This window comes from Anticarsia gemmatalis, chromosome 17 (assembly GCF_050436995.1).
Source record: "Anticarsia gemmatalis isolate Benzon Research Colony breed Stoneville strain chromosome 17, ilAntGemm2 primary, whole genome shotgun sequence".
NCBI lineage: Eukaryota > Metazoa > Arthropoda > Insecta > Lepidoptera > Erebidae > Anticarsia > Anticarsia gemmatalis.
The window spans coordinates 3,128,942-3,154,595 of record NC_134761.1 but is presented as its reverse complement, the minus strand read 5'-3'; the positions used below and the strand labels follow the sequence as shown (position 1 = coordinate 3,154,595).

Genomic DNA, 25,654 nt, shown 5'->3' with positions numbered 1-25,654 from the left:
TCATTCACGATAAAATTCTGCGCCCCAAAATGCCAACTTTGCTACAAACCTCATGTACATAAGTACTCCTCGTGTACATACTATGACGAAAGCTATTAATGTCACCAAATTATCAACCATTTGTAAATTAATAAAACAAGTATAAAAAGATCTATAAATTCTTTATTAATAAAATTAAAGAGGCACATGCAGGGCAGTTCATTATCTAGTACTATTGACTATTGTTACTTATCCTAAGTAACTTAGCATTAAAATACCTACTGTTTAGACAACTACCATCGCATCTACGAACTACAAATACTACACAATTTAATAATTGATCAGTTAATCCTATCTAGATTGAGCAAGTTAACACTGTTCAGTCAAAGTTGCTGGTTTGTTTAAAATTGATGGTTTAATATTTTGCATCTAAAAATAATTCAAAATAGTTTCGTGACAAAAATAAATTCTCCATGATTTAACGATTTGCTATTATTGTTGTTTATTATTGTTATGTTTATTTTGTGTTCCGGTGCTTAGTTATGAGCGGTACATAATATTGGTTTATCTAAAATTCTCTATTTTAGGTTTTGGCGGCGCGACGTTTGACACTAATTCTAATCTATATAAAGCTAGTTTCATAATCATAGTGGTTACTTTATCTACATACTATCCATAAGCATTTTCATTTGATCCTTTACATGTGCATCCATGTCTGAAAAATCTTTTAAAATGTCTTCAATCATTTCGACTAAAATTGTTGGCCATTGTACTTCGAGAGCTCGAAGTCTTTGTGCGGCTCCACACGCTAATTCGATTGCATGTGACAACTGACCGCGCCCACGTACACGCCAGCTCATATCCTCCTATAAAATAAAAAACTACATAAATAAATACACATAAAAACGAATAAATTAACTAATCGATGTCGCAATGAAACACACCTGAGAAACATGTCCTTTCTTATACTGTAATGCTTCTTTAGCTATAACGTCTCGTAATGCTGGGTCTGCTGCTCGTAACCAAGCTTTAGCGCTCACTGTACTATTACCACTTCTCCCCAATCGAGATAATAAGGGCTGTAGTGGAGCATCGGGTAATGCTCTCAACACTATATCACTCAGACCTCCGTACGTTTTATTTGCTGATTTTATCTCTTCATCTGTAACCTGCAGTTATAAAACAAATTAGAAAGAAAAGTCACTAACAATATAAACTTTATGTTTTCGTACTTACCGGTTCATCATTAATTTCTTTTAAGCCCCAGTGAGCAAGTCTATACACCGCATATTCTCTCCATATTTTGGAGTGGATTGGATTTCCTTCTGGTAGGACAGTTAAGCCGGTGACTCCACGCAACTCAGCCAATGCATGCAACTGTCCAAGCCATTGCAAGCCTGTAGCTCGAACGGAGATGTGACATACATTTGGAAACCTAAAAACAGCAATTTACCTTTGTCAGAAAAAAATTGTGATGTGGTGCCAGAATAACAAGTAACTAAAATTGTGACTTCTTACTTGGTCTTCAATTCTGGCAAAGATTGCGCTACTGCATTGTAATGGACGTAGTGAAACGCAGCGCGAGTGACTGTACGTGCACGTTCCCAATCCCAATCACGAGCCAGCCGACGTACGGCACCGGCACCCCAGGCACTCACCACACCATCACACACTTCTACCAAGTAATCAACTCCTGGAAAGTAAGTAAACGATGAAAACATTTAATCATATTATTATGAGTTAGTTGATTTGAACGTTTGAGGTACAAACCTTGTTCTCTATCCTTAGATGCAGGCATTGATTTCGGCACCGGCTCAGAAGATTTGAAATTAGCTAAATTGATGTTCTTCACTGTTTTCGATCGCGCTGTTGACGCTCTGTTCGCTGATGATGCTCTCTCACTTCTGCGCGATATTGTAGCACTTCTTATATTCCTACTAGTTCTACTGTTCAGGGAACCTTCACGTCGAAGCATCTTGCTGTTATGATCGCTGCCCGAAGTAGACGAGTTAGTAACCGAGCCAATATTAGTGCTACTTGATATATTGCTTGCGTTTTCACTGATATCAGAATTCTTAGATTTGCATCTGCGACTTTCAGGATCGCATACCGATTTGGATCGCATTGTACTAAAGTTTTCTCGACGTCTCATAGCTGTTGGTACACGTCGAACAGGACGCTTAGCAGTTTCCTCCTCACTTTCACTACTGGAAGACGGAAGTGAGCTAAATGAGGAATCAACAACTGGTTCTACACTCGAGATACTCTCCCAACGTTTTAGTATTGGCTCGGAACTGTCTGAAAGCTTAACATTTTCCAAAGAGGAAATAATCGGGAGTAGTATCGGTGGTAGCCTCAAATCACTGCTCGTAGACGTAGAATGAGATGCATCTGTATCCTGGGAGGCACTACGATCTGAGAAGTTGACTCGCCTCTCAGAAGGTTTCCGCGCAGTAGCAGTTGAGCTTCTCTGTAACTTCCTCATGGGCGAAGCTCGTGGAGGATTTTCTACCACTGGTTTTACATTAATATCGCTGTTGTTATTCCTGCAATCCGAGTCCTCGGTTTCAACCTGTTGTAATGAGACGACAACGTCTGGAAGTCCAGCTACATCCATAGTTTGAGTGCCGCCAGTTTGTGTGACCGTAGTAGTTGCGTCTATTGCGAATTCTTTATCTACGTCAACATTTTTAGTGGGACTGGTGGCGGTAACGAAGCACTTATTTTCAGACCTGAAGAAAGAAACATGGAAATTGAAACAGGTAATCGTAAATGAACACTTGAAACCTAGAAAGAAATAGCTACCTGAGTAATTCCCAATTAGTGCGAGCATTATTGATAATTTGATCGCGTCTTGCCTCCTGTTGAGCGGCTCCGCCCAAAGCGCAGTAGGCTGCGTGTGCAGCTTCCTTATTACTCCGCCAAGCCATAGCAGCCCTGCGAACCTGAGCACAGCAAATATTATGATAATCTCACTTGAAGAACAGTTTCAAGAACTAGTTAATTACAAAAAAAGTGTATCTTACCTGTTCAGTGACGTGCATATTGCTAAGTGTAAGTAAATTCGGGAGATAGGACACTAGAAATGGTGTACAATCACCACCTAAAGCTACCGGATTTGCGTCCAAAGAAACATCAATAAGAGAAACAGCTTCAGCCAGGGAGGACATGTCTTCTACACTGTAAATAAAAGAACTTGATTATTACAGAATAAGTTTCGAAATTGCTGTTGTTTCGTATAAAATAAATGCCTTACCTTTGCAAGTCGTTGTTACCAAGATACAACTTCTGCAGTTTAGGTGTGTTTTGGAATCCAAGTAGCTTCCTCAAGCGATTTCTTTTCAAATTCAGCTCCCTTAAAGACACTAAACCCTGCAGATCCGTTTGCCCGATACATTTGATCTGATTACCAGCTAAATTGAGCACTTTCAGTTCGTTTAAGTTAGATAAACCGCAGACTTTACCTATCCTATTTCCATGTAAATCCAATACTTCTAATTTTAAAAGATTTGTGAGGCCTTCGATTCGTTTTATCCTGTGAAACATCAAATATCAATCCAGTAACTTTAAGCGCTTATATTAAGACGAAAATTTCAAATGTTTGACTAAGAGCTATACCTGTTTTTCCCCATCAAGAGTACTCTCAAGCTAAACAGTCTTTCCAGAGACGAAATCTTGTCGATTTGGTTATCGTAGACATCTAAGAACACTAGTTTACCCAAGTCTAACGGAGATAGACCTGTTAAACTATTAATCAAGTTATGCTGTAAAGATAGCAGCCTCAAACCAGGTTCTCCAACTATGTGCGGGATTGATGATAGTCCTCTCCTGAAATATAATTTACTGATTTAGTACAAAACGTTTTGGACAAGTCTTTTTTGTAATATAATATAATAATATAATGTGCTGTTATAAACCTAGTTCGTATCTACCTATCGAGACTAATCCTGTCCGGCAATCGATCTTTCTCCTGTGGTGTTCGAGAAAGTTGTACTTTTCCTTCCCCCACAGCTTGTAAGTTGACTGCTTCATCTTTGACCTCTTCTTTGTGCAGGAAATCATTGCTGTGACACAAACAATGTTAGAGTTTTTATTGGTTTAAGTGATTTTAGTAAACACATCCATTTCATTTTAGTGAAACGGATCAATAAGGTATAGCTTTAAAAAAATACATTATATTTTAATAAAACTCCGTTTTACAAGTGGTTTTATTGCTTTTTTTGATATATTTATTGCAGTTTGGCAGTAATACATTTTTCAGTTGCAATTGGCTCATTACGTGAACGCTATTGCATTATTTCTTGAAGTTAGTGAAAAATAGAAGATTCTCACGATAGATGTTGTTAACCTTTGACTGAACTCTCAAGTACTTTAGTATCGAGATTGTTAGAGAAATCAAGCACTGTTTGTATTTGTTCGATAAATACTTGGGTGAGCGAAATTTGCATCAACTTACCCAGACAGAGTAGTATGGGACCGCTGTGCTAGTGCTGCTCTGGGGTCCGGTAAAGCTGGCCTTATCTGGAGAAATAAGCGACCGTCTCCACCAGCGCCAGGGTCTACTCGAGGACCACCAGCATCCAGGGACTGTGCTGACCTACCCCTCGTGCGAAAAGCGATCTTCCTTACCTAAATGCAACAAGATTAACAAATAGATAACACAATACACCAATCGATAGCTGAAAACAATTTAATTTACATATTTATGTAATTTTAAATCGTTGTCTTAGTAACTCACATTTCCACGATTATACGTAATAGGCATTATTCTATAAAATGATATAATAACAATGGTACAAAACGATTAAGAAACAATTGGCCCCATTTGATACAATTTTATTTTATGAAAATAAATTCGTACAAAAGGCAGTTTTGGTCCATTTTATCACCACAAAAACTGGTTGCTTAGTAACATTAATAACGACCTTGATCTAATTTTGTATACATGGTTACAGTCAGGTGTCAATAGTTTCATTTGAACACAAATTTTAGTCGTAGTAAATAAATTATAGTAAATTCACGAATTAAAACTTAAGGTAAGGTAATAACAAAGCATTATTATTTAATTAGAGTTCATTGTCCTGTACTTTAAATTATGAACGCTATCATACCCACTTCAATTTGCATGTTGTAGTTGGTAGCAGTGACAGAATGTCATAAATTGACAAATTACGCGACAAGAAGAAAACAAAACAACATCGAAAATTTTAAAGAGGAAAGATCTGCTAGAATTAATAAAAAATACTTTTATCACCTTCATAGCTAATAAATGATTAGAAATTTTCGTAAAGTAATATCGTCAATAAATAATATTAAGTGTTTCCTTGCTACAGTTCCCCTTGGATTTAAAATGGTTCGCTTTTTCCCGAACCCGTATGACGATTACAAGCCAGGAGCTATTAACGTGATCGATAAAGATGCTATATCTGATCAGATCAGTGAGTACGTACAGAACATATCTAAGCGGCTGCAGGCGACACGGAAGAATGTAGACGGAGGTCTTTACGTCGGCGTAACCGGCGTCTCCTTCATGTTCTTGTATCTCGCGAAAAATTCCTTACTATCAGCTAATAAGAGTATGTATCTTGAGAAGAGCTTAGAGTACCTCAAACCCGCACTGGAAGTCTCAGCCGGAGAAAAAACATCGTTTCTGCTCGGCGATGCGGGCACTTACGCATTGGCTACTGTTTTATACAAAGAATTATCTTCCGATAATTACACTGAGAGCCTTAAGATGTACAAGTCGCTGTACCCTTATTATCTTAACCCAAAATTCATGAAGTCTGGTGGAGACGAATTTTTCGTAGGACGATCTGGCTATCTTGCTGGAGCACTGTGGATTAGTCGGGAGCTCAAAACATCAGTATTTACTAATGAAGAATTGTACAAAATTTGTGATTTGATTGTAGCATCAGGGCGGGACTATTCCGCTAAACACAAGAGCCCTTGTCCTTTGATGTATCATTACTATAATACAGAGTACTTAGGTGCAGCTCATGGCATTAGTTTTATCTTACAAATGCTTCTTACTGTACCTGGTTACTTGAAACACAATAAATCAGCTGCCCAAGACATAAAGGCTACAGTAGAATTTGTTGCAACCCTGCAAACTGCGGAAGGTAACTGGCCTTGTTGCATGGAGGAAGTAGGCCTGACTGATCACAAGCTTGTGCACTGGTGTCATGGTGCACCTGGCACAGTGTACCTCATGGCCAAAGCATACCAGACTTATAAAGACAAGAGATACTTGGAAGCTTGTATTAAAGCTGCAGATTTTGTTTGGGGCAAAGGTCTGTTACGCAAAGGCCCTGGAATATGCCATGGAGTGGCTGGAAATGGTTATGTATTCCTTCTCTTACATAGAATGACTGGAGACGAGAAGTATTTGCACAGGGCTAAGATGTTTGCTGAGTTTCTAACTGATGATGAGTTTATTAGGGATGCAAGGCTTCCGGACAATCCAGAGAGTTTGTACGAAGGAACAGCCGGAACTGTGTGCTTTTTGGCAGATCTATTAGTACCTGATAAGGCAGAGTTTCCTTTCCAAGATGTGTTTTCTACTTACAATTTCTAATTATCTCCCTCCTGTGTTGTTTTGAGTAGTGTACTTGTTTATTAAACTGTTTTGCGAAACGAACTGCGTCTTTCAGTTGTACCAAATAGTACTAGACTACTGAGCTGTAGTAGTTCAGTTTCTTATAGTAATTTAATATTGCATGATATAATGATATTTGTCAGTATCGAGGAATTATTTACATTGAAAATGTTACACGGAGTGCTCTATAAACTGGCTTTGTATTAACAGTAAAAAGCACAAACAAAAATCTCTGATTTCTTTATGAAGCTCGTCGTTTAGTAGATTACGATTGTTTAGGGAAGTTAATATGGTCAAATGTTTGTCAAACCTTCAACGGCGTAAAACGGTGTGTACTTTACGACGCGGCGTAGTATCGTATTTTTAGAACACCCTGTAGTTATTCCTTCTTGTCAATACAATGCTGACATTAATTTGATGGCTATTAGCAATAGATACCGGGTTCAATGCGTTCATTTAATATTCAAATCGACTGTTGACAGTAATAAGAGTAATTTTATTAGAATTGCTCCCATTTTGTTGTCAGTTATATTTCTAAAAGCGTAAACGCTTTGTTTTTAACCAGAACTCATTTATTGAATAACTACTAGACTGTTCTGTTCAATATGAATTTGCTTTATAATATTTTGATCACGTTCTCAATAGCAGAAATTCCCTTCGTCATCGATATTTTGAACCACAAATATTTAAACTATGTAGTAATGTTTCATTGCTACGATAATAAAGTTACTAATAATATACACAGGTTGTTCAATGAACATGATATTCGGATTTCGACAGTTAAGATTGGCAAATCGAAAAACAACGTGTCGCCGTATTTTCGTACAAGAAGTGCGATTATAATAGATAGTGCTTGTGAAGGATGGAGCACAGTCTTAAATTCTAGTACGATATCCTTTCAAAACTATTCGTTCATTGTTTTCTCTGAAATGCTGCCTACAACTACGGAAATCTTATCTCACTACCCGATTCAGGTTGACTCAGAAGTAACAGTAGCGTACAAGACGAATTATTCAAGGATCGATTTGTATGAAGTCTACAATACTGGTTTTCATTTTAATGGGACGTTCAACGTCGTAAAAGTGGGCTTCTGGAAAGGAGGTTCCCTGTTTCTTAAAGCAAGTAATAGAAAAAACTTGCAAGGCCTAAGAATCAGACTGGCTACGGTCATATTACCGACACCGAAGGTCGTCAATGAAACAGTTGAACAGCATTTGGAAAAGGCACGCACCAAAGTCGATACTGTGCATAGAATAAAGTTTTTTATTTTACTGAAATATATGCGTGACATGTATAATATTAGGTAAGTAATAATAGATACCTAAATCTGTTTTCTGATTCTTAAGATACACCTCATGTCGTAATGATGGATAGGGGAACATAATACATTGTAATTATCAAACTTGGATTTCGGCCATCTAGAAATAGTCCTACAGTAAGTCCCAATGATGGCTTGATTGATCTGGGAAGCGAAAACAGAACAATTGAAGTGGTAAGATGTCCATCTCATTGGTTTTTTTCTTGTAGTTATGATATGCACCGCTCAAGTTCTTGGGGCTATCAGCGCAACGGCTCGTTCGATGGTATGGTGGGCGCGTTGAGACACGGGATGGCTGACATCGGAGGTGCACCCTGCTTCTTCCGAATTGATAGAGCGGAGAATGTCCATTACATATCGGAAGTTTGGATGTCTAGGTAACATTTATTAGCTAGCGATAGTTTTTACGTATGTAAATAATGAGACTCATTTATATTATCTATAGAGAGTTGTAAAACACCAAAAAGCTCGCAGGACTATAACTAGCTAACATTATAAGCAATAAATTTTGTTCTTAGCCATGCAGACTAGTGGTTTTTCATAAAGAACTTAAACACTATTTCAGGAATTTAAACACTCCAAATTTATTCTGATTTTAATACAGACTGGACTCAATGTTTTTAAATTGCATCTTTACCTTATAATTAAGCGGAAACGTGTGTCTATAAGTTGCGCATTTCCTCAGGCATTGTTTCATATTCCGTCACCCGAAGCATCCAGGCGGTTTCTACAAGATATACACGCGACCACTGAGCAACATAGTGTGGTGTTGCGTGGTCGCGCTGCTGGTGGTGACGGCCGTGGTCACGTGGCTCATGCTGCGGATGCAGGGCAACCGGGTGAATGGACAGGACTCCTCGTTTAGTCTCGCTGGACTGGTCATTTGGGGAGCGGTTTGTCAGCAAGGTATGTTGATCATTATATAAAAATTACACAACATTTTTCATCACTAGCCATAGTTATTTACTAATAAATACTTACCTATTTGTTTTTCTTGCTTACTTTTACAAAGTATGTAGGGATAGTCAGTGGGGTTCTATAGCCTCTGTCAGCATCTATCGTCTTCGCAACAAGTCATGGAACCTCTTTTGTGTGTCGGTGAAACATGAATTTGCGCATTTCATCGCGCCTTACGGTTAGGTTTTATTGTTTGCTTAGCCACTAATTAGGTAGGTATATATTAAAACCTCCTTCAATTCAATGGTCTTCGACATATTATTATTCCCATCAAGACCATAGCCTCGTCTTCCTACAGGTATGTTCATCCGTCGAGAGTCAACATCTGTAAAGTTAGCAACATTCGTCACATTTGTATACGCGGTCACTCTGTACCAGTACTACAACGCTACCATCGTGTCGTCTCTGTTGATGGAGCCGCCCAGGAACATCAGGACTTTGAAGGATCTGCTTGATAGTGACCTGAAGGTCGGAGCAGATGAAATTGTGTACAATATGGACTATTTCAAGGTAGGTTGTAGGGATTTAAATAATATTTGACTGTACGCTTAGCCTACTTTGATCGGTGTATTTACATAGTTATAAATCTTATTAAGTTTCTTAGTAACAGACTTAATCGGAGTGGCCATAAAATACGAAAGTACTTACTCATTAAAAGGTATAATAGAAGTACTTACGTATCAGGGATAGGGCTCATTTTAAAAGCTTCCTTCACAGTGCGATTCTTTATCCACAGAAATACTAAATTCAATCAGGTAGGTAACTATCTAAAGCAATCTTAGGCCGGTAGTAGGAAACTAGAAGAAACTGATACGAGTCTTGATGGTAATATTGCCCCTAAAATAAAAATGCTACAGAATTTTTTGTGATGAACAAATCCTAACTTATCTACGTACTAAAACCAAGTTATTCTTATTTTCTAGCGTACAACAGACCCAGTAGCGATAGAACTGTACAAACGTAAGATCCACACATCCACTCACTACAACTTCTTCACGCCCGAGACCGGCATGGCTCTCGTCAAGAAGGGAGGGTTCGCCCTCCATATAGACACCTCTGTGGCCTTCCCCGTCATCAAGGAGACGTTCAAAGAGAGGGAGATCTGTGAGACGCAAATGGTTCAGATGTATCCGTTGCAGAAGTGTGGAGTTGTTATAAGGAAGAATGCGCCTTATAAGGAACATATTTCTTACGGGTAAGATGTCAAAGCTATGTGTAGCAAAAGCATGTGATTATAGAAGTGATGTTTAAATTTTGACAAATAGTGGAGGTTTATTTTTAAAATATAATTGATACCTACTCTTAAGAAATTAAAATATCTTTATTGCTAAAATTGCGGCAATACAGAAAATACCTACTAAGAATTTTCGAATTCAAATATGCTCGACGCAGAAGCCAAACCCCAGTCTTTATAATACTTAATCGTGACATAAGTACTTTACTTTGTTTTCTCTTAAAAAACCTAAGAGGAGGAACGTAGCTGATACTACAGTTGTTGGACTGATCTAAAAATTCATCTACGACACCTAACCAAATTCATACCAGATTTTTAGTTATTAAAAAAAAACTATAATAAGTTCCCTTATGTTCTAGTATCCGTAAGATGTACGAGGCCGGTCTCCTGCACCGCATAAGGGCGGTGACAGACGTGCCGATGCCGGAGTGCGCGCACACGCCCGACGCGAGCGTGTTCAGCGTCAACATCCGCGAGTTCTCCACGCCACTGCTCGCGCTGACCTTCGGCATTCTGTGCTCTTTGATCATATTCCTAGGCGAAGTCTTACTTAGCAGGATTTTGAAGAATAGAGCGCTTTTGCAGTTTAGACTTTAGATATTTTAGGTGGATTTGTCAATCGAATCTTAGTAAGGTTAAACTAAAAAATATTTTTAGTAAAACATTGTGTGCCTATTAATAAATATTTTATTACGATGAAAAATAAGATAGCGACTTAGCTTTATTATTTACTATAGGACTAATTTGATTTTATTAAGTCCAATTTCTAGTAAAGTAGAAGAAAGCAAGAATGGCTCTATTAAGTCGGTTTTTCAATTTGGCATCAGCACAGACTAGCATATTACTATCTTTATATATATATAATTCTTCTGTAAGTGTGTATGTCACTGAACTTCTCTTAAACGACTGGACCGATTTTGATAATTTTTTTTGTGTGTGTTCAAGGGGATCTGAGAATGGTTTAGATTCACAATTTTGTCCGCTGGACAATGTTTTTTGACGTGTAGACAGGACAACGGTTACGTCTGTCGGGTCCGCTAGTAAATTTTATAATACTTAATTATATTATTGTAGTGAATAAAAAAGCTTATCATCTTCCATCTGTTTATTTATTTGGGTACATAAGTTCCTCGCGTACACTGTTACATACCTGTGTGGATTCGTGAAAAAAATACAAACGTCCAAAACCGTCCGGATATCCACGTTCATAATAATTTATACTAATAATCAGTATATAATACACCGTACTGCGCTCGGCCGGGCTACCTGCCGGCCGGCCGCAGCACTCAGCAGTACATAACATCAGTACATGACCACACACGACTCGTTTTCAACACAACGTACAGATAAGTGCTTCATAATATTCCTTTAGAAATATTCTCATGTTTTGTGACAAATTGTGATGTTTTACAGCATTGTGTTCAAAACTTCGCCTGCGTCCCAGTCAATCAATGTACATTATTAAGCTAATAGCCATTTATATATCAATATAAATGAGAATACGCTGCACTGATACAACGTCAGTCTAAGACCTGTCGAAGCAGCTAGAACTCCTTCCGCAACGCATCATAAACACATTTTGTACATCGAGAATCAAATTTCAATAAAATAATAACAGCAAACAATACAAAACATCGACATGAATGGAAGAAATTTCACAAAACATTTGAGACCAGACCGATCCTTGTCGTCAACAAAAATCAACTACATATTTGTAAAGACAATTTTAAAATATAAACACCTTATTTATAGATAAAATACATGTACTAACGGTGGTTATTATTGTTTATAATAACTAATACTTACTTACGCGTAAATATTCACGTTCCGAGGCGCACGACGCATCGGTCTGGAGGTACAAGTATGTTGTATATAATTTAGCTAACAAATAAACCACAACGTGGACACGTGAGTGAACGTTTGGCGTCGTTTGGTTACTCCGGACGAGGCAGCCTGGCCCTCATTAAATGCCTCGTGTCGCGGAATATTTGTGCATAACCCTACGTGTTGTGGGAGGGAGAGGTCGCCTCGCCGGGAGTAAGTCATTGAAAGTCGCCTCGAGGCACTATCTAACGGAACTTGTTATTTATATTTAGTCTTATGTATATACTAGCGCCGAGCATCCGCAGACTATGTGGACTCGACGCGAGTTTTTTAGATAAAAGTCTTAAATATTTTCTATTGCAGATTGTAATGTACTACAGGATTTAAACTTCGTGTTTTACGCACACAAAGAAAAACATACAATTCACATCAAAATTTAATACATTACATAAGGGCTAGCACACACATGTTGAAGAGTAGCCAAGAGCATTTTAACTGCTATTATGGTCTTTGGATGAACTACAGAAAAACAAGCTATGCCCTAACATAGCTATATATGTACCAGCCCTTACGAAATAGTCACACGAAGTTTATTCACTGTAGTATATTCAATTTGCGTATCTATGAATGCGTGTATATCGAAAAAGTATTGCTTAAATCCAATAAGTAGAAATACCTATGAAGTTATTGGATTACAGCATTCAGTCACTCACAGGGAACTTTCGCATGTAATATAGGACCAGTAGAAATACGCACAGTGCATCTGTCAACGTGAAATTTGACATGACTGTTACATGTTAAGAAAAATCTACATTAAAATCTTTTTATTGCTACATTATATACGAATATTCTCAGCGATAGACTCCCTATATACTTATAAATAGAGATTACAATACAGCCACGTAGTCTGCGGAGGTCGAGGGTAGCCGGGGGGCGGGGGTGTGTTGCGTCGCGGGGGAGGGGAGGTGAGGGGGCGGGGCGAGCGCGGGGCGCGGGGGGCGGGGCTCTTTCACCGCTCCTCCAGCATCACCGTCTCTTGCGGGTATAGCTTTAACGCCTTCAGTGTACTGCTCGGAGATTCCGTTGTGAGCTGTTGATAAACACATGATTATGTGAATCGTCTATGACGTCCTATATCTATAAAGTTAGCAAGTGAAAACAAGACATAAGTAAATAAATAAGTTGAGACAAAAATAATAATGACTTTATACGATGATAAACTAATCTTAATTTGGTAAGAGTTCATCATTATGTGGAGGGTACGCATGTAGTTTGAAGTATACTTACGTCTCTTCTAGGCCAGCTAGCGATGACCTTATACTGTTCCTGAGGATAACCTTTGGACGCGAGGAAGTCTAATAACGCCTGCAACAAACATTATGTACCTATTAATATTAATATTACGATCGAGTTAGTTAATATTTCAGTCAATGTTAGTAATTTTTTAATTGTGAAAGTTAATTATAATATAATCGATATGTTTCGTTTCCAGCGATAGTTTCACGTAGAATATTACGTTAGTTTCGTTTTATTGTTATTATTATTTAAGGGTAGCTTCAAGGTAACGTGGGTAACAAGTCTTCTTCTTCTTCTTAGCGTATGGTTAGTGGTCAACCTAGTGTCAAAATTGTTCAAGCCGCCCGAAGGCCTTTGACGTGGCTTAACGACTGTTATCTTACAACAACCGGGCGGGACCGACTTTTTACGTGCCCTCCGAAGCACGGAGACGCCCAGTTTAAATATCACTATGCAGTCACCCATCTATGGAATGACCGCGCCAAGGTTTGCTTAACCCACAGATCGTTTACCGACCGGAGAGCGCAACTGGCTATGGGCGCCTCGGGTAATAAGTGAGTAGTGTTGAATGAGCAGTACGTACGGCGAGTGTGTCGTGTGCGTGGAAGCGTCTCTCCAGACAGTCGTGGTGCGGCGGCGGCAGGCGCACGCGGATCCTCGCTACATCTCCACCGCACGGCTCGGCCGGCACGCGCCGCGCCGCTGTCTCGCGCTCCGCCTGCAGAAAAGAACATACTATATTCGTACAAATGTAACAACACTCAATACAAGTTCGTATATATCCGTGTACGTATACGTCATATAGACATGTACAATGTACATGCCAGGTTAACGAACATCTTTAGGCAGCTTCTTCAGCTATCGGTAGAATGACATGTGGGTGATATTTTGTAACCTGTTTAACAGATACTTTTTCCGAGGCAAACCTTATCACGAAGAAAATTTGCAAACAGTAATAAGTGTTTTCTTAGAATAAAATATTTTGTTAAAAACGAGTACAAAAATCATAATTGACTTACCTCCTTTTTCGCTTCCTCCATAAGTCTTTCCGACTCTGCTCTCTCTAACTCTTGATTTCTTTCTAATTCTTGTTGTTTCTTTATTTCTTCTTTAGCTCTTAAGAACAAAACAACAAATTTAATACAAAAAATACGCATAAACACCACAAATAATCAAGAATAATACAAATCTGTACAAAAAATGCCATTTTGTTTGTACCCACCTGTCAGCCTCAAGACTCCTCTGGTAGGCCTCATCCTGTTCCCTCTTGACCCTCTGCCTGGCATCCCTCTCCCTCTCCATTCTTGCCTCGTCGTCCCGCGCCGCGCTGAACCGCTCCAGGGCCTCCACGAGCCCGCCCAGCAGCTCCGACACGCCAACGTTGCCTATACCAGTACTTTACGATATTATCTAACCCTACAAACTTAATTGCTGGCCTGGGTAGCTCACAACACAGGATAATAAGCTTACGAGTAGAATATAAACTACGTAAAAACTTTGGAAATAAATCAAACTCATTTTGCGTCCCAATTTTCTTAATTAAAGAATTTGTAGAGACTGCCGCCTATTGAATGCAGCAAACATTCTAAAGTTTGCACGCTTGCATTCGTGCCTTCTACGTGCCTGCTAACAGCGTTATTTACCAGTCATACATTTAGACAGCTTTTTAGCAGGCCACGCTAACTTTTAGTAAATGAGTTGTGTGTACGGGAGATGTGCCATAATTGGGCACACTCGATTAATGTTATATTATGGAGATGCATGTATCAATTAGAGCTCTAAACGGACTCTGTCCGATAGCACTGCCACCTCAACTTTAAGCTTATTGTGCAATGCATCTTTGTAAGTGTGACTTTACGAACGTTTGTAAGCAGTTATCATACATATTTTTATTTATTTATTTATCTATTTTTGCTACTTGTAAGCTTATATTAAGGCCCTGTGTTTGAGGAAAGAGGCCTTGACTCGCAAAGTGCGAGATAATATATTTTTTTTATAAATGTAAGGTTATTTGATGTTGTATGTGAATGATAGTTAGGTGATACACACAAAATGATAGCACACGCGTGATAGAAACGTGAGAGGCGTGTGTCAAGGGTTCGAACCCGAATTGTTAGGGGGTGAGTAAAATCAGCTGGTAGGGTTGCTATATTCGTTTTCAAATTGAGACATAAAAACATTTAATTCTTTGAAAAATTCTGATTCCACCACAGCAGAGAAGCTTTTTATAGTGAGTTTCTGTGCTCAAAGTATCTTATACCGTGAAAACTTTTACAAACAACGAATACAAAGACACCCGGAACGACCACACAATATTTGCCCCACGTTGAAATTGATAGCAAACTCCGTGCATAATGGTCTGGTCATGACCTTAAGAACAAAAGAGAAGAAGTATTTGGTGTTAGAGAAATTATTGTATGTTCTAATTTATACGTTAAAAATGAATTAAATTTGTATAAAATACCAACAACTAATAGACGATTTTTGTTATCTTAATATAATTTTATAAAATAATAATTTGTACAATGACTCCATATAGCAACCTTAACCACTTTCTACAATGAACATTAACAAGAATACAAACTTTAAATAAAACAATAAATATAAAATGAGTATGCAAAAAAATACTTAGCATTTCGAAATGATGAGGTTATTAACTTACCGTTGGCAGCTTTAAAATACACAGTTAAAAGTTAAAATGATTTATCAACAACAAGTAGTCATTGTTATGAATTATATGTTATTTTTATAGACATGTTATTCTGTTTTGAAAAGGTTAAGGATTTTATTAAGCGACTATAAGCGCCATAGCACACGCGATTGTGTATCGCGATATTTGGCGATTGATAGCATTTGATTGCGTTGTAATCGCGAAGTTAAGCGATTGCGTTGCGATTTGAAAGAGCATTTACCATTGTAAGGTATCTTTAGGAAGAAATAATGTTAATGTCTTCTATAGATTTTTACACGTCAATATTTTAAAGCGTTTAGTGATCGGGACTAGGCTTCTATTTAGAGTGTAAGTTCACGTGTGCACGTGGCTTAAAGCTATAAAATTGCATGATTGTGCGTTATCGTGTGTGCTACAGCCCTTAGTGGTTGAAATCATAAAATGATGTTAAAAATGGACTTGATGCAATTTATGTGGGTTTCTTATAAAAATGACCAAACACAAAATCGCGGTGCATTTTGTAAAATGAAGCGATACGCGGTGTTAAGGCTGTGCGTGGAAACACTGACACAAGCAATTCACATGACAAAAATATGTTCTTATAGACTACATTTAAAGTGTTTTAGCAGTTATTTCTGGCAAAAGTAAATTTTATAGAGGACTCATATTGTTGAAAACTGGAAAATGCATTCTTGCAGAAAGGTGCAGAATGTATTTATGCCACATTAGAATAAAGCGAACTTTTTAACTAAAATAAAATCCGAGTTTCACATCGTTAGACAACTTGATTCGAATGAAAATTTCCATATTTAACAGATGATGCCAATAATGCATAAATATTTATTCAAAAACAGTTATCTGACGAAGTAAAAATAGATCCTAAATGTAACTTGAATGACTAACAAATAATAAAACTAAAACACGCATAATACGAACCGGGACAATGACTGCAAAATATATCGCGACAAACAGCATTAAATCGCGAAAAAAAGCGTGAAAACATCGCGATTTTGTTTTTGGACTGAATCACTTGACGAATGATCTAGTGAAGTGAGTGATAATGTCAGACTGACCATTGATAACGGAGTATATCTCGGTGTTAGATCTGACGCGCATGATGATCACGAGGGCTGGTAACCGGTCCACTGGGATGCTGCGTATCGTCATACTAGCGACCGGTCCTAGCGCGTTCGTGACTGATGTTAGTAACCTGCAACAAAGGATTTTGGGAATAAATTATATTTATTCGTAAAAACATGAAGACATTTTTGAGTTGTTATTGTAAATTAAGTCTTGTTGACGCTCAGGCTACCCAGTTTTTCAAGATAAAATTAAGATTATAATATTTATGATTAAAATAAATTGATTATTGGAATACAAAATATAGATCAATTTCATCAATAAAACATTTTATGGCCGAAAAAATATGAATTTGTTGTATTTGTTGTGAAAGGAATCTGTCTGAAATATGTATTTGTTTTACTAGTCGTAGTGTAATATTCAACTTTAAACAAAAAACAACATGCTAAAAGTAACTAAGAAACAGTTTTTTCATTTATTCGCTCAAAATGTTAGTAATCCCAGTGAATGAATCTTAATCCCAGTTTCCACCTCGAGCGAAACGGACCCATTAATAACTTCGTTAACTCGCAAGTGCAAACTGCAAACTTGTTTTTCCACCAGAATAGAATTACAGGCTAGTAAAATCCGGTTTTATTATAATGTGTACAATTAGTATAAAGGTAAACGTACATATTATTATTATCGGGGTTAGTGAGGTCCCAGCCGTAGACGACGAAGTTGGCCTGCAGCGTCTGCAGCACGGCCTCGCAGCCCAGCAGCTGAGCGCAGAACACGTTGGACAGCACCGACTGCTCGTGGTGCAGGTACACGCCTAGTAACTTTCTCTGGAACAATACACGCGTTTAGCAATATTGTACAGGAATTAGTAATAGCGTATTTGAGGATATAAAGTATTTTTAAGAAAACAATTAAGGTGTTTTAGTGACCTACAAAGCAATGATATGGAGACATTTTGGACGATTTTATTCAGAATGTAAGGTGACACCAACTTTTAAATAACAAAGCCCATCCTCCATATACTCACTATTTCTTATAGTAAACATACTTGAAATGAAGCACTGGGTTCGGATTTTACAATGCCATAATATTAAGATTTAAAAAAATAATTGCGTTATTTGGTCTTTACCTAGCCCTATCGGAAAAAAGGTCTTTATTTTATGTATGTAATTTTGTTGTCATGTTACCTCTTTGGCAGGTTTGAGACAGGACTCCTTGATGGCGTCGTGCAGCGTGCCCTCGAAGAAGTTGGGCGTGTTGGGTCCGTAGCGCGCGCGGAACCGCGACGCGAACTCGATGCAGCCCAGCGCCTCGTCCTCCACGTGCTCCGACACTAGACCACGACAAATATTAGTTATCACAGATATTACGGTAGAACGGTAAACTTTCTGCTCTTAAATAAACAATTTATGACTTCTATAAGACAGCGTTTTTACACACACGTACATATATGCGCTTAGCTAATTAAGAGCATATGGGCAATCAGGAGTATAATATATTTGACATCATTGTACTGCGAGTCTAACTTTCGTGAAATCGTTTGTGATTCAGATTCGCATGAATATTGTCGACTCCCTACAGATACAGAATATTTTGTGAATACACACGTAAAGTAAGTACTTACTTAGTGGCTGCAGTCTCTCAGACTGCACAACGTCGAACATATCATGTTCTCCTGTGAAATCATCCGTTATATCCTCTATCTCCTCCACCGAACTCTCGTCGTCCGAACTCTCCACTATTATCTGTAACAAATACACACAACTTTTACTACTAAATCACCGAATAATTGTGTAACAATAATATAAAAACACAGTTATAAGCGGGCAGGTTTCATACGGCCAGTTTCTTCATAGATATCTAATGTAAAGGCATTTTTTTTAATTCATGGGAGAATCAAATTTGGCTGACTTTTTGTACACTTTCCCTATACTTTGGTTGTTACTTTTGATGAAGAAACTGGCCTTTAACGTCATTCCACTGCCGTTTAAGCATTTTTAAGTACACAAGCATCGTTTTACCTTCGATTGAAGGTATATGCGATTGAAACAAGATCTATTTAAGATCTAGATTACATCATTGATCACATTTAAAATTAGATTAAAATAAAAACAAAACCAGACTGAAATGGGACCTTGATCTATTTTCTTATAAGTATAGCATGCGCCAATTGACTCTGTGGGTCTGAATATAGCTGCAAGCCACACATAAAGTTACTAGCATGTGTTCAAGTGTTTGTTAGTGAAAGCAAGCAACACATACCGATTCAGATCCGGGCCGTGTGCTCGGTCCAGGTACCTGAAGGTTAGAACAACGTGCTTAGTAAACAACCACCACATACATACATACAAGCAAGCAAACACGAACATTCTGAGCATGGGAGGTCTTTTACCATAAAAATAAGACTGACGATAATATGAGATCTTTGGATGATCAAGAGATGATTGATAAATGTAAATACTGATGTTAGTTTGACGTTCAAGCAAAGATTATTTTAAGCTTATAAAGTACAATATGGACTAAGTTAAGGAGAAATATGTATATTTGTAGAGTGCTTATTGACAATAAAAGAATATGAAATATAGATAAAACTTCTCTGTAGTCATCAATATATATAAATTCTTTCGTTACTGAGTGACTGATATTGACCACGCACAGCCGAAACTACTGAGCGTAGAAAATTTAAATTTGGTATGAAGATTTTTTAGGAAATGTAGAGGAGCACTAAGAGAAGATTTAGGAAATTCTCCCCTAAAACCCCCCATAAATTTTGATTTTGAATAAAAATGTGGAAACGGAAAAACTAAAGTCTATGCGGACAAAATCGCGTGCGGCCGATCGTTAATATTATAAAGGGTTAATATACTACTAAAACATTTTCCTCTCCACCTCAATAAGACAAAAATATATATTTGCATGCACATCCATTCTGCTTAAAAACTCACCCTCTTGTATTCCTTCTGCTTGGTGGTAGATCGTTTGACTGAGAGCTCGTGCTGCGGCAGGTCGAGCCCCACCATCGCTAGCACTGTGTCGTCCAGCCCCGTCACTGTGGGCCAGCCTGTCCATGACTGGCGGGAGAAGAGACAATTATATTCTGATGAATTTGTTATTGATAAGGTGAAAACCAAGACGGGGCCCCTCAGGTTGCAATATGGTACTGTTTGTGATCCTCTCTTAATACTTTTTTCCCCGTTAATGATAAACTCACGGCCAAGTGCGAGTTGGACTCGCGCACGATGTATCTTATCCCCTTAAATAAAATAATACATCAAGTTACTATCAGTGAGTAAAAAATGTATGGTTTTTTACTAGAGCTGTACCTGATGCCTGACGGGTATGTCTGTGAGCGCGTAGATGTCGTTCTTGACCTCCTGCACGGTCTTGGTGCCCGGGTACTTGAGCGTGTACTCCTCGTCCTCGCACTTCACGTGCAACGCGTACGTCAGTGTTAAACGTTCTGCCACTCTGGAAATGATACAAGGCTGTTAAGTTAAGCAGCATGTATGAAAACCAGGTCAATATGTTTTGATAAGTTCCAAAAAAGCATTAGGATAAAGAAAAAAAAAATGTTGCAGGTGCATTGTATTACACACCTAATACATAACACAAATCTCGTTCTCGACAAGACTCCTGTATAAAACACGCGTGTGCTTCGGAGAGTAAATGTTTGTTATACGTATTTTTTTCGATCATTAAAAACAGTATATTGGGTAGAAAATGTGTTATAGAAAGCTCATTGTAAATAAAACAGTTAAGTGAAGTTTTTCATTCTAGTCAATTTGTATGTTAGTTAAAATTTATGGTGTAAGGCGTATCATAGTGTAGAAGAATCTATTTTGCGTAATAAACTCACTCATCATCAGCCATAACCGTATCAGCGGCTTTGAGCCTGAGCACGGCGTTGTGCGGCAGCGCCAGCGTGTGTAGCTGTGCGGTGGGCACGGCGCGCGACCCGCCCAGACCTGAGATCTGTTGCCGACATACTGGCACGCCGCAGATCACCTCCAACTGCTTCTTTAAATCACCTGTGGAGAAAACAGAGTTATAATCAGCGCGAGTTATAATAGAATAAGAAGTGAAATAATCACGTAAGTATTGTTGTCACAATATAATCCTCTTCACTATATCCGATGATAGCGACCCGGACTATGTATGTTGCCTGGCGTTAGCTCTTTGATGACTAGCAAAACCAAACTTTGTTTTGAATAGGCAACTGCAGTCAGGAGAGACAAGTTGACCGTTGTCATCATAGCTGTAGACGTAAGTGTCACAATACTGTCACCGTAACCGCGACAGCCTTGCTTTGTATTCTACGCTACGTACGGTTCAAAGAGAGAAGAGGGTCTCCATTTTCTCAAATCAGTAACAAACAGGGCAGAGTGGATAGTGTATGCATTAGTGTTACACTTATAGCAATAAATCCTGTTTGGTAAATGTCTATGATGAAGGCATTCATGATTATCTTTGACCTATTTAAATCTATTTCTGATTACTTACGAAGAAAGGTGTTAGAGTAAAAGTATAATACTTACTGACTGTAGCTGCTCCAGATATTTTGATTTCATGTATCTTATTATTACAGTGAACTTGTAGTTCTACCAAATCAATGGAATTATATTTAGGCGATGAGGTTGATGCTTGTGTACCATCTTCTCGGTCTGCCAAACAACAAAATATAACATCAATATGTAAATTATTATCTCAAATATGGGTATATTATACACATAGCGAATGTCGGTTCGGTTGAGTATTTTCATGATCCACAAATCACAATGATCTTTAAATATAAATTAAAATATTAAGTTTCTTATATTTGGCCACTGATATACACTAATAGGCCTTTTACAGTTTGAGTGTTTTAAATTAGAAAAACACATTTATGAATTAAACTGGGCGATTGATTCATATGGTAGTATATAAAATGAATAAGGACAAAAATAATTATAGAAAATTTAATTGATATAGCAGTCTACTAAAAGCTTGTTATATTCATTAGTAGACTGCTACATACATATTTCTCTGTATAATCCATTAACTATGATTCACAGTAGAAAGTAATATCTAAATCTTGTGCTGATTCATTAATTTCACAGAAGACCATTACAACCAGTTGGGGCTTTGACAAATAAGCGAGTTACCGCGCCGACTAAGGAGATGTCGCCAGCAATTTTAAAAGCTAATTTTCTATTTGTATTTAATTATAGCGAAGTATCGACTAGATATCGTTTAGTCTACAAATTCTAGTAGTGTCTTAAATAGTAGGACATACATATAAAATCCATACTAATATTATAATTGCGAAAGTAACTCTGTCTGTCTGTTACTCAATCACGCCTAAACTACTGAACCAATTTGCATGAAATTTGGTTTGGAGATATTTTGATACTCGAGAAAGGACATAGGCTACTTTTTACCCCGGGAAAATGACGCATTCTCAAGGGAAAATAGCGGACGAGGTCGCGGATAAAAACTAGTACATATATAAAATCTAGTCAAAAATGTAATTGTTTCATACCTGGTGGGTGAGTTTTTGGAGTTATCACAGATATATCATCGTCGATCATCTCAATGTCGTGAGTGTCATTGCTGGCCGCCGCCGCCGATGAGTTGCCGTCCTGCGGCATCACTCGGTTGATGGCTCCCTACGCACACAACAATCTATCAGCAAAAATGTCAGAGCTTTCAAGTAATATGGGCTTACAGAAAATTATTTGATACAATTCAAATGTCACTGTAGCAGGAATAACCTAGGTGGTTTCGGTTTGTAAAAGTGATGAACTCATTGCTTCATACTGGGGTATCCCAGAAGACTCTCTCTCTGATTATGTTCCTCTTAAATATAGTATGTGTGATTATGAAATATGAATAGGCATTTTTTTTAATAGATAGAGCTACATATTCCTTAGTATTAGATGAATAAGAGGACTTTGACAATTAAAAAGCCTGAAATGTAGTCAATCATTGTAGTGTTTGGTAAATGATAACTAAGATAAAAATTATCTATAGGTAAGTCTTGAATGCCTAATCATCAAAAAAGACAATTTGAAACCCTAACTAAGACATTATGATGATGATCAATACAGCTTATATTGCACAATTTCATGAATATTTCTTCTTAATTTTTTTTTAATTTGATGACTAATGTAAGATTACTCATTACAATTCCGAAAACTTTTTTGATCACAGTTTTTGTAACAGCCTTTGTCTGAAAAAGGTTAAAGGATGACCTCTTAAAGCATAAGTGTTTTATAATATAATAGATTTATAGAGGCACTAGCTGGCAGAGAAGCATTTACAACATAGGGATAGATTTAAAAAAAAAGTTTGTATATACCTAACTGACTTTGAATATCTCAATATAAATTTTTTTCAAAATATGAACAGCGGTTTAGCAGAGTAAGCTTAGCCAAAGCTAATGTACAATAAATCGGTTTTTATGTTTATAATACAAGTATAGATTGACTGTCTAGATTAAACAATCTCATTATGAACATGCAAGACAATTTTAAGTAATTACTTGAGTTTAATGAGTAATGATGATTAATGTAGCTCATTTTCATTATAATTTTGATCTTGGTGGCTAATAATCATTTATAGAAAATACATTTACAGTAGAGTTATTTGCACATTGTTCAAATTTAAGATAAAGATGACTTGGTATGTAGTTGCTAACTCAAATTGATTTTATTTTTCAATATCACAATGACTGTACTGAATGTATGAGCAGAATAGTTTTTTAATGCATAATAATGTTGTGAAATAATAGATCCTTGTACATGTGTAGAGAATGACATGCAGTTTTGTATACACAAAGCCATTAAACTTTATAAATACAACTATTAAAATCAAGTTTATGTTAGATTCTAATCTAATCAGTGTGTTTAGATCCAATCCTGTTTTATAGGCAGAAGTTAACAAAGGAGTTTTGTTATTATTTGAAAAAAAAAAGTAATTACACATAGACAACACACACATAAACAAAATATGAGCACAGACAATAATATCATTTCTATACACAATATTTTTTATAAAATACATTTTATATTTATATTTTTAACAATATGAATACTGCAGAATTTTTTTAGCAATAAGAAAGTACAATAATACTTACAAGTAAATCCCAATTTGCTTCTTCTAGGTGATATATAGCTTCTGCAACATTTTCTATGGCTGTTATACCCTAAAACATTTTTACTCATAAATATACACATAGTAATAGTTGCTATTGCCCTAATTAGATATACTATGCATTTGTGGAACGCAGTAAACATCGACCACAAGGTTTACCTTGTAGCTTAGTAGCTTCAAGGAAGTTACACTCACAAGGCACAAAGAAACAATGAAGACTAAACTTCTATCGTAAAACACGTGTCATCAGCATGATTCACATTCAAAAGACTCATGTAGATGTATCAAATAGCCGAAGAAAATTTGAGAAAAACTTGAAATACTTCGATAAGACCACAGCACAAAGAGATAAAGAAGAAATAAGAGTCACTGTTGTTATTCTCTACATAACCTTTTCTACACTCTATTGAGTGATGCTAAACACTATCTTTATAATATTCATTGATAATTGCACTCTTACCTGAAAATTTGCTAGAATTTCTTCTCTATTTTCTGCCATCCCGATATTATTGAGCTCAAAAAATACTATGACATTTGCGATTGCGACAAATCACTCAAACATTGGCCATAGACATACTATGACGAAATTAATTGCCAGCGTTAAAAATAAAATCGTGTTTTACCACAGATTATAATCTTCATTTAATTAGAGTCTATGAAGGAAATCAAAACGAGATAAGAAAATATTCTTGAATCGTATAAATATATAATAATATCTGCTCTAAAGAGTTAACTGTATTGGAGATTAAGGTTTTAGAGTCGACTGAAAGGACATTTAATATTTTTAACTGAGTTGAAAGGTTTTGCAGATGAAGATTTTCGGAGCTGCTCGTAAATTATTAATACATCATAAAAACTGTTTGGAGATGCATAGTATCTGGTACAGTCATTATGATATTTTATTGGTGAATTTCAAACTGTATACACTCGCTCGCACTTTCATTACATGGGACTAAACTAAATGACGAAACTCGGGTGTATTTAGAACACCTCTGTCTACACCTTCATGTATAAATAAGGAGTGATATTATGTATGTAGGTATGTTATAGGCAATCTAGTACAAACCTAGTAGGTAACTATCTATAAGTAATGTGGTGTGTGTGAGTAGTGTGAGCATCCTTATACATCCATCCTAGATAGAAAAGAAAGATAGAAACCTACCTATACCATTATTCTACCTACATATGTTAAAAGGTTTAGGTAATAAAAGAATAGGAATGAAGTAATCGATTGGATTCGAACTGGCGAACATTCGACTTGAAGATCAATACATTAACCATCGAGCCATCCATAAATGACAAAATAAACGTATTCTCTAGCGATTTCTAATGTTTATTAGTTTTAAGATGTTTAAAGGTTTATTTTAAAATTAATTACCATAAACCGGCTTTTAAAACATGAATTTTTAAAACCGGCTTTTAAAACCGGCTTTTAAAGCTTTCTGAATATCAATTCTCACTTCTTTCGCTGAGTACCTACTCTTTGAGATTAATGTGACCGAAGAAAGCTAAATAAAGTACAGTGCCGTATATAACAACACTTTAAAAATAGCTTATGATAACATTTAA

At 37.0% G+C, this 25,654-nt stretch overlaps 4 protein-coding genes across 5 annotated transcripts; 2 read left to right on the top strand and 2 right to left on the bottom strand.

Annotated features, from left to right (window-relative positions):
• Positions 1-187: 187 nt before the first annotated feature.
• LOC142980281 (uncharacterized) lies at positions 188-4,928 on the bottom strand. Its single transcript, XM_076125649.1, has 12 exons — positions 4,718-4,928; positions 4,436-4,608; positions 3,912-4,043; positions 3,598-3,807; positions 3,236-3,514; positions 3,006-3,159; positions 2,785-2,924; positions 1,750-2,711; positions 1,498-1,672; positions 1,216-1,414; positions 924-1,148; positions 188-845 (listed from the first exon to the last, which is right to left on the bottom strand). Exons 1-12 carry the CDS (start codon positions 4,742-4,744, stop codon positions 642-644), a joined length of 2,880 nt encoding a protein of 959 aa, XP_075981764.1. The 5' UTR covers positions 4,745-4,928; the 3' UTR covers positions 188-641.
• LOC142980280 (lanC-like protein 3 homolog) lies at positions 4,924-6,616 on the top strand. The gene is made up of 2 exons (XM_076125648.1): positions 4,924-5,015; positions 5,313-6,616. The coding sequence occupies exon 2, from the start codon at positions 5,330-5,332 to the stop codon at positions 6,551-6,553; it is 1,224 nt and encodes a 407-aa protein (XP_075981763.1). The 5' UTR covers positions 4,924-5,015; positions 5,313-5,329; the 3' UTR covers positions 6,554-6,616.
• Positions 6,617-6,749: 133 nt separating this feature from the next.
• On the top strand, positions 6,750-11,175 carry LOC142980279 (ionotropic receptor 75a-like). Its single transcript, XM_076125647.1, has 6 exons — positions 6,750-7,877; positions 8,102-8,269; positions 8,578-8,798; positions 9,148-9,359; positions 9,773-10,044; positions 10,443-11,175. The coding sequence occupies exons 1-6, from the start codon at positions 7,180-7,182 to the stop codon at positions 10,678-10,680; spliced, it is 1,809 nt and encodes a 602-aa protein (XP_075981762.1). The 5' UTR covers positions 6,750-7,179; the 3' UTR covers positions 10,681-11,175.
• casp (Fas associated factor casp) lies at positions 11,171-24,674 on the bottom strand. Of its 2 annotated transcripts, XM_076125645.1 has the most exons (17): positions 24,546-24,674; positions 24,069-24,137; positions 22,473-22,599; positions 21,490-21,615; positions 20,811-20,982; positions 20,278-20,422; positions 19,900-20,025; positions 19,217-19,252; positions 18,579-18,699; positions 18,142-18,287; positions 17,627-17,781; positions 16,948-17,084; positions 14,426-14,588; positions 14,223-14,319; positions 13,787-13,921; positions 13,195-13,272; positions 11,171-12,997 (listed from the first exon to the last, which is right to left on the bottom strand). In XM_076125645.1, the coding sequence occupies exons 1-17, from the start codon at positions 24,582-24,584 to the stop codon at positions 12,917-12,919; spliced, it is 1,953 nt and encodes a 650-aa protein (XP_075981760.1). In that variant the 5' UTR covers positions 24,585-24,674; the 3' UTR covers positions 11,171-12,916. The 2 variants fall into 2 exon arrangements, with proteins under 2 accessions (XP_075981760.1, XP_075981761.1); XM_076125646.1 differs by lacking the exon at positions 19,217-19,252.
• Positions 24,675-25,654: the final 980 nt, after the last annotated feature.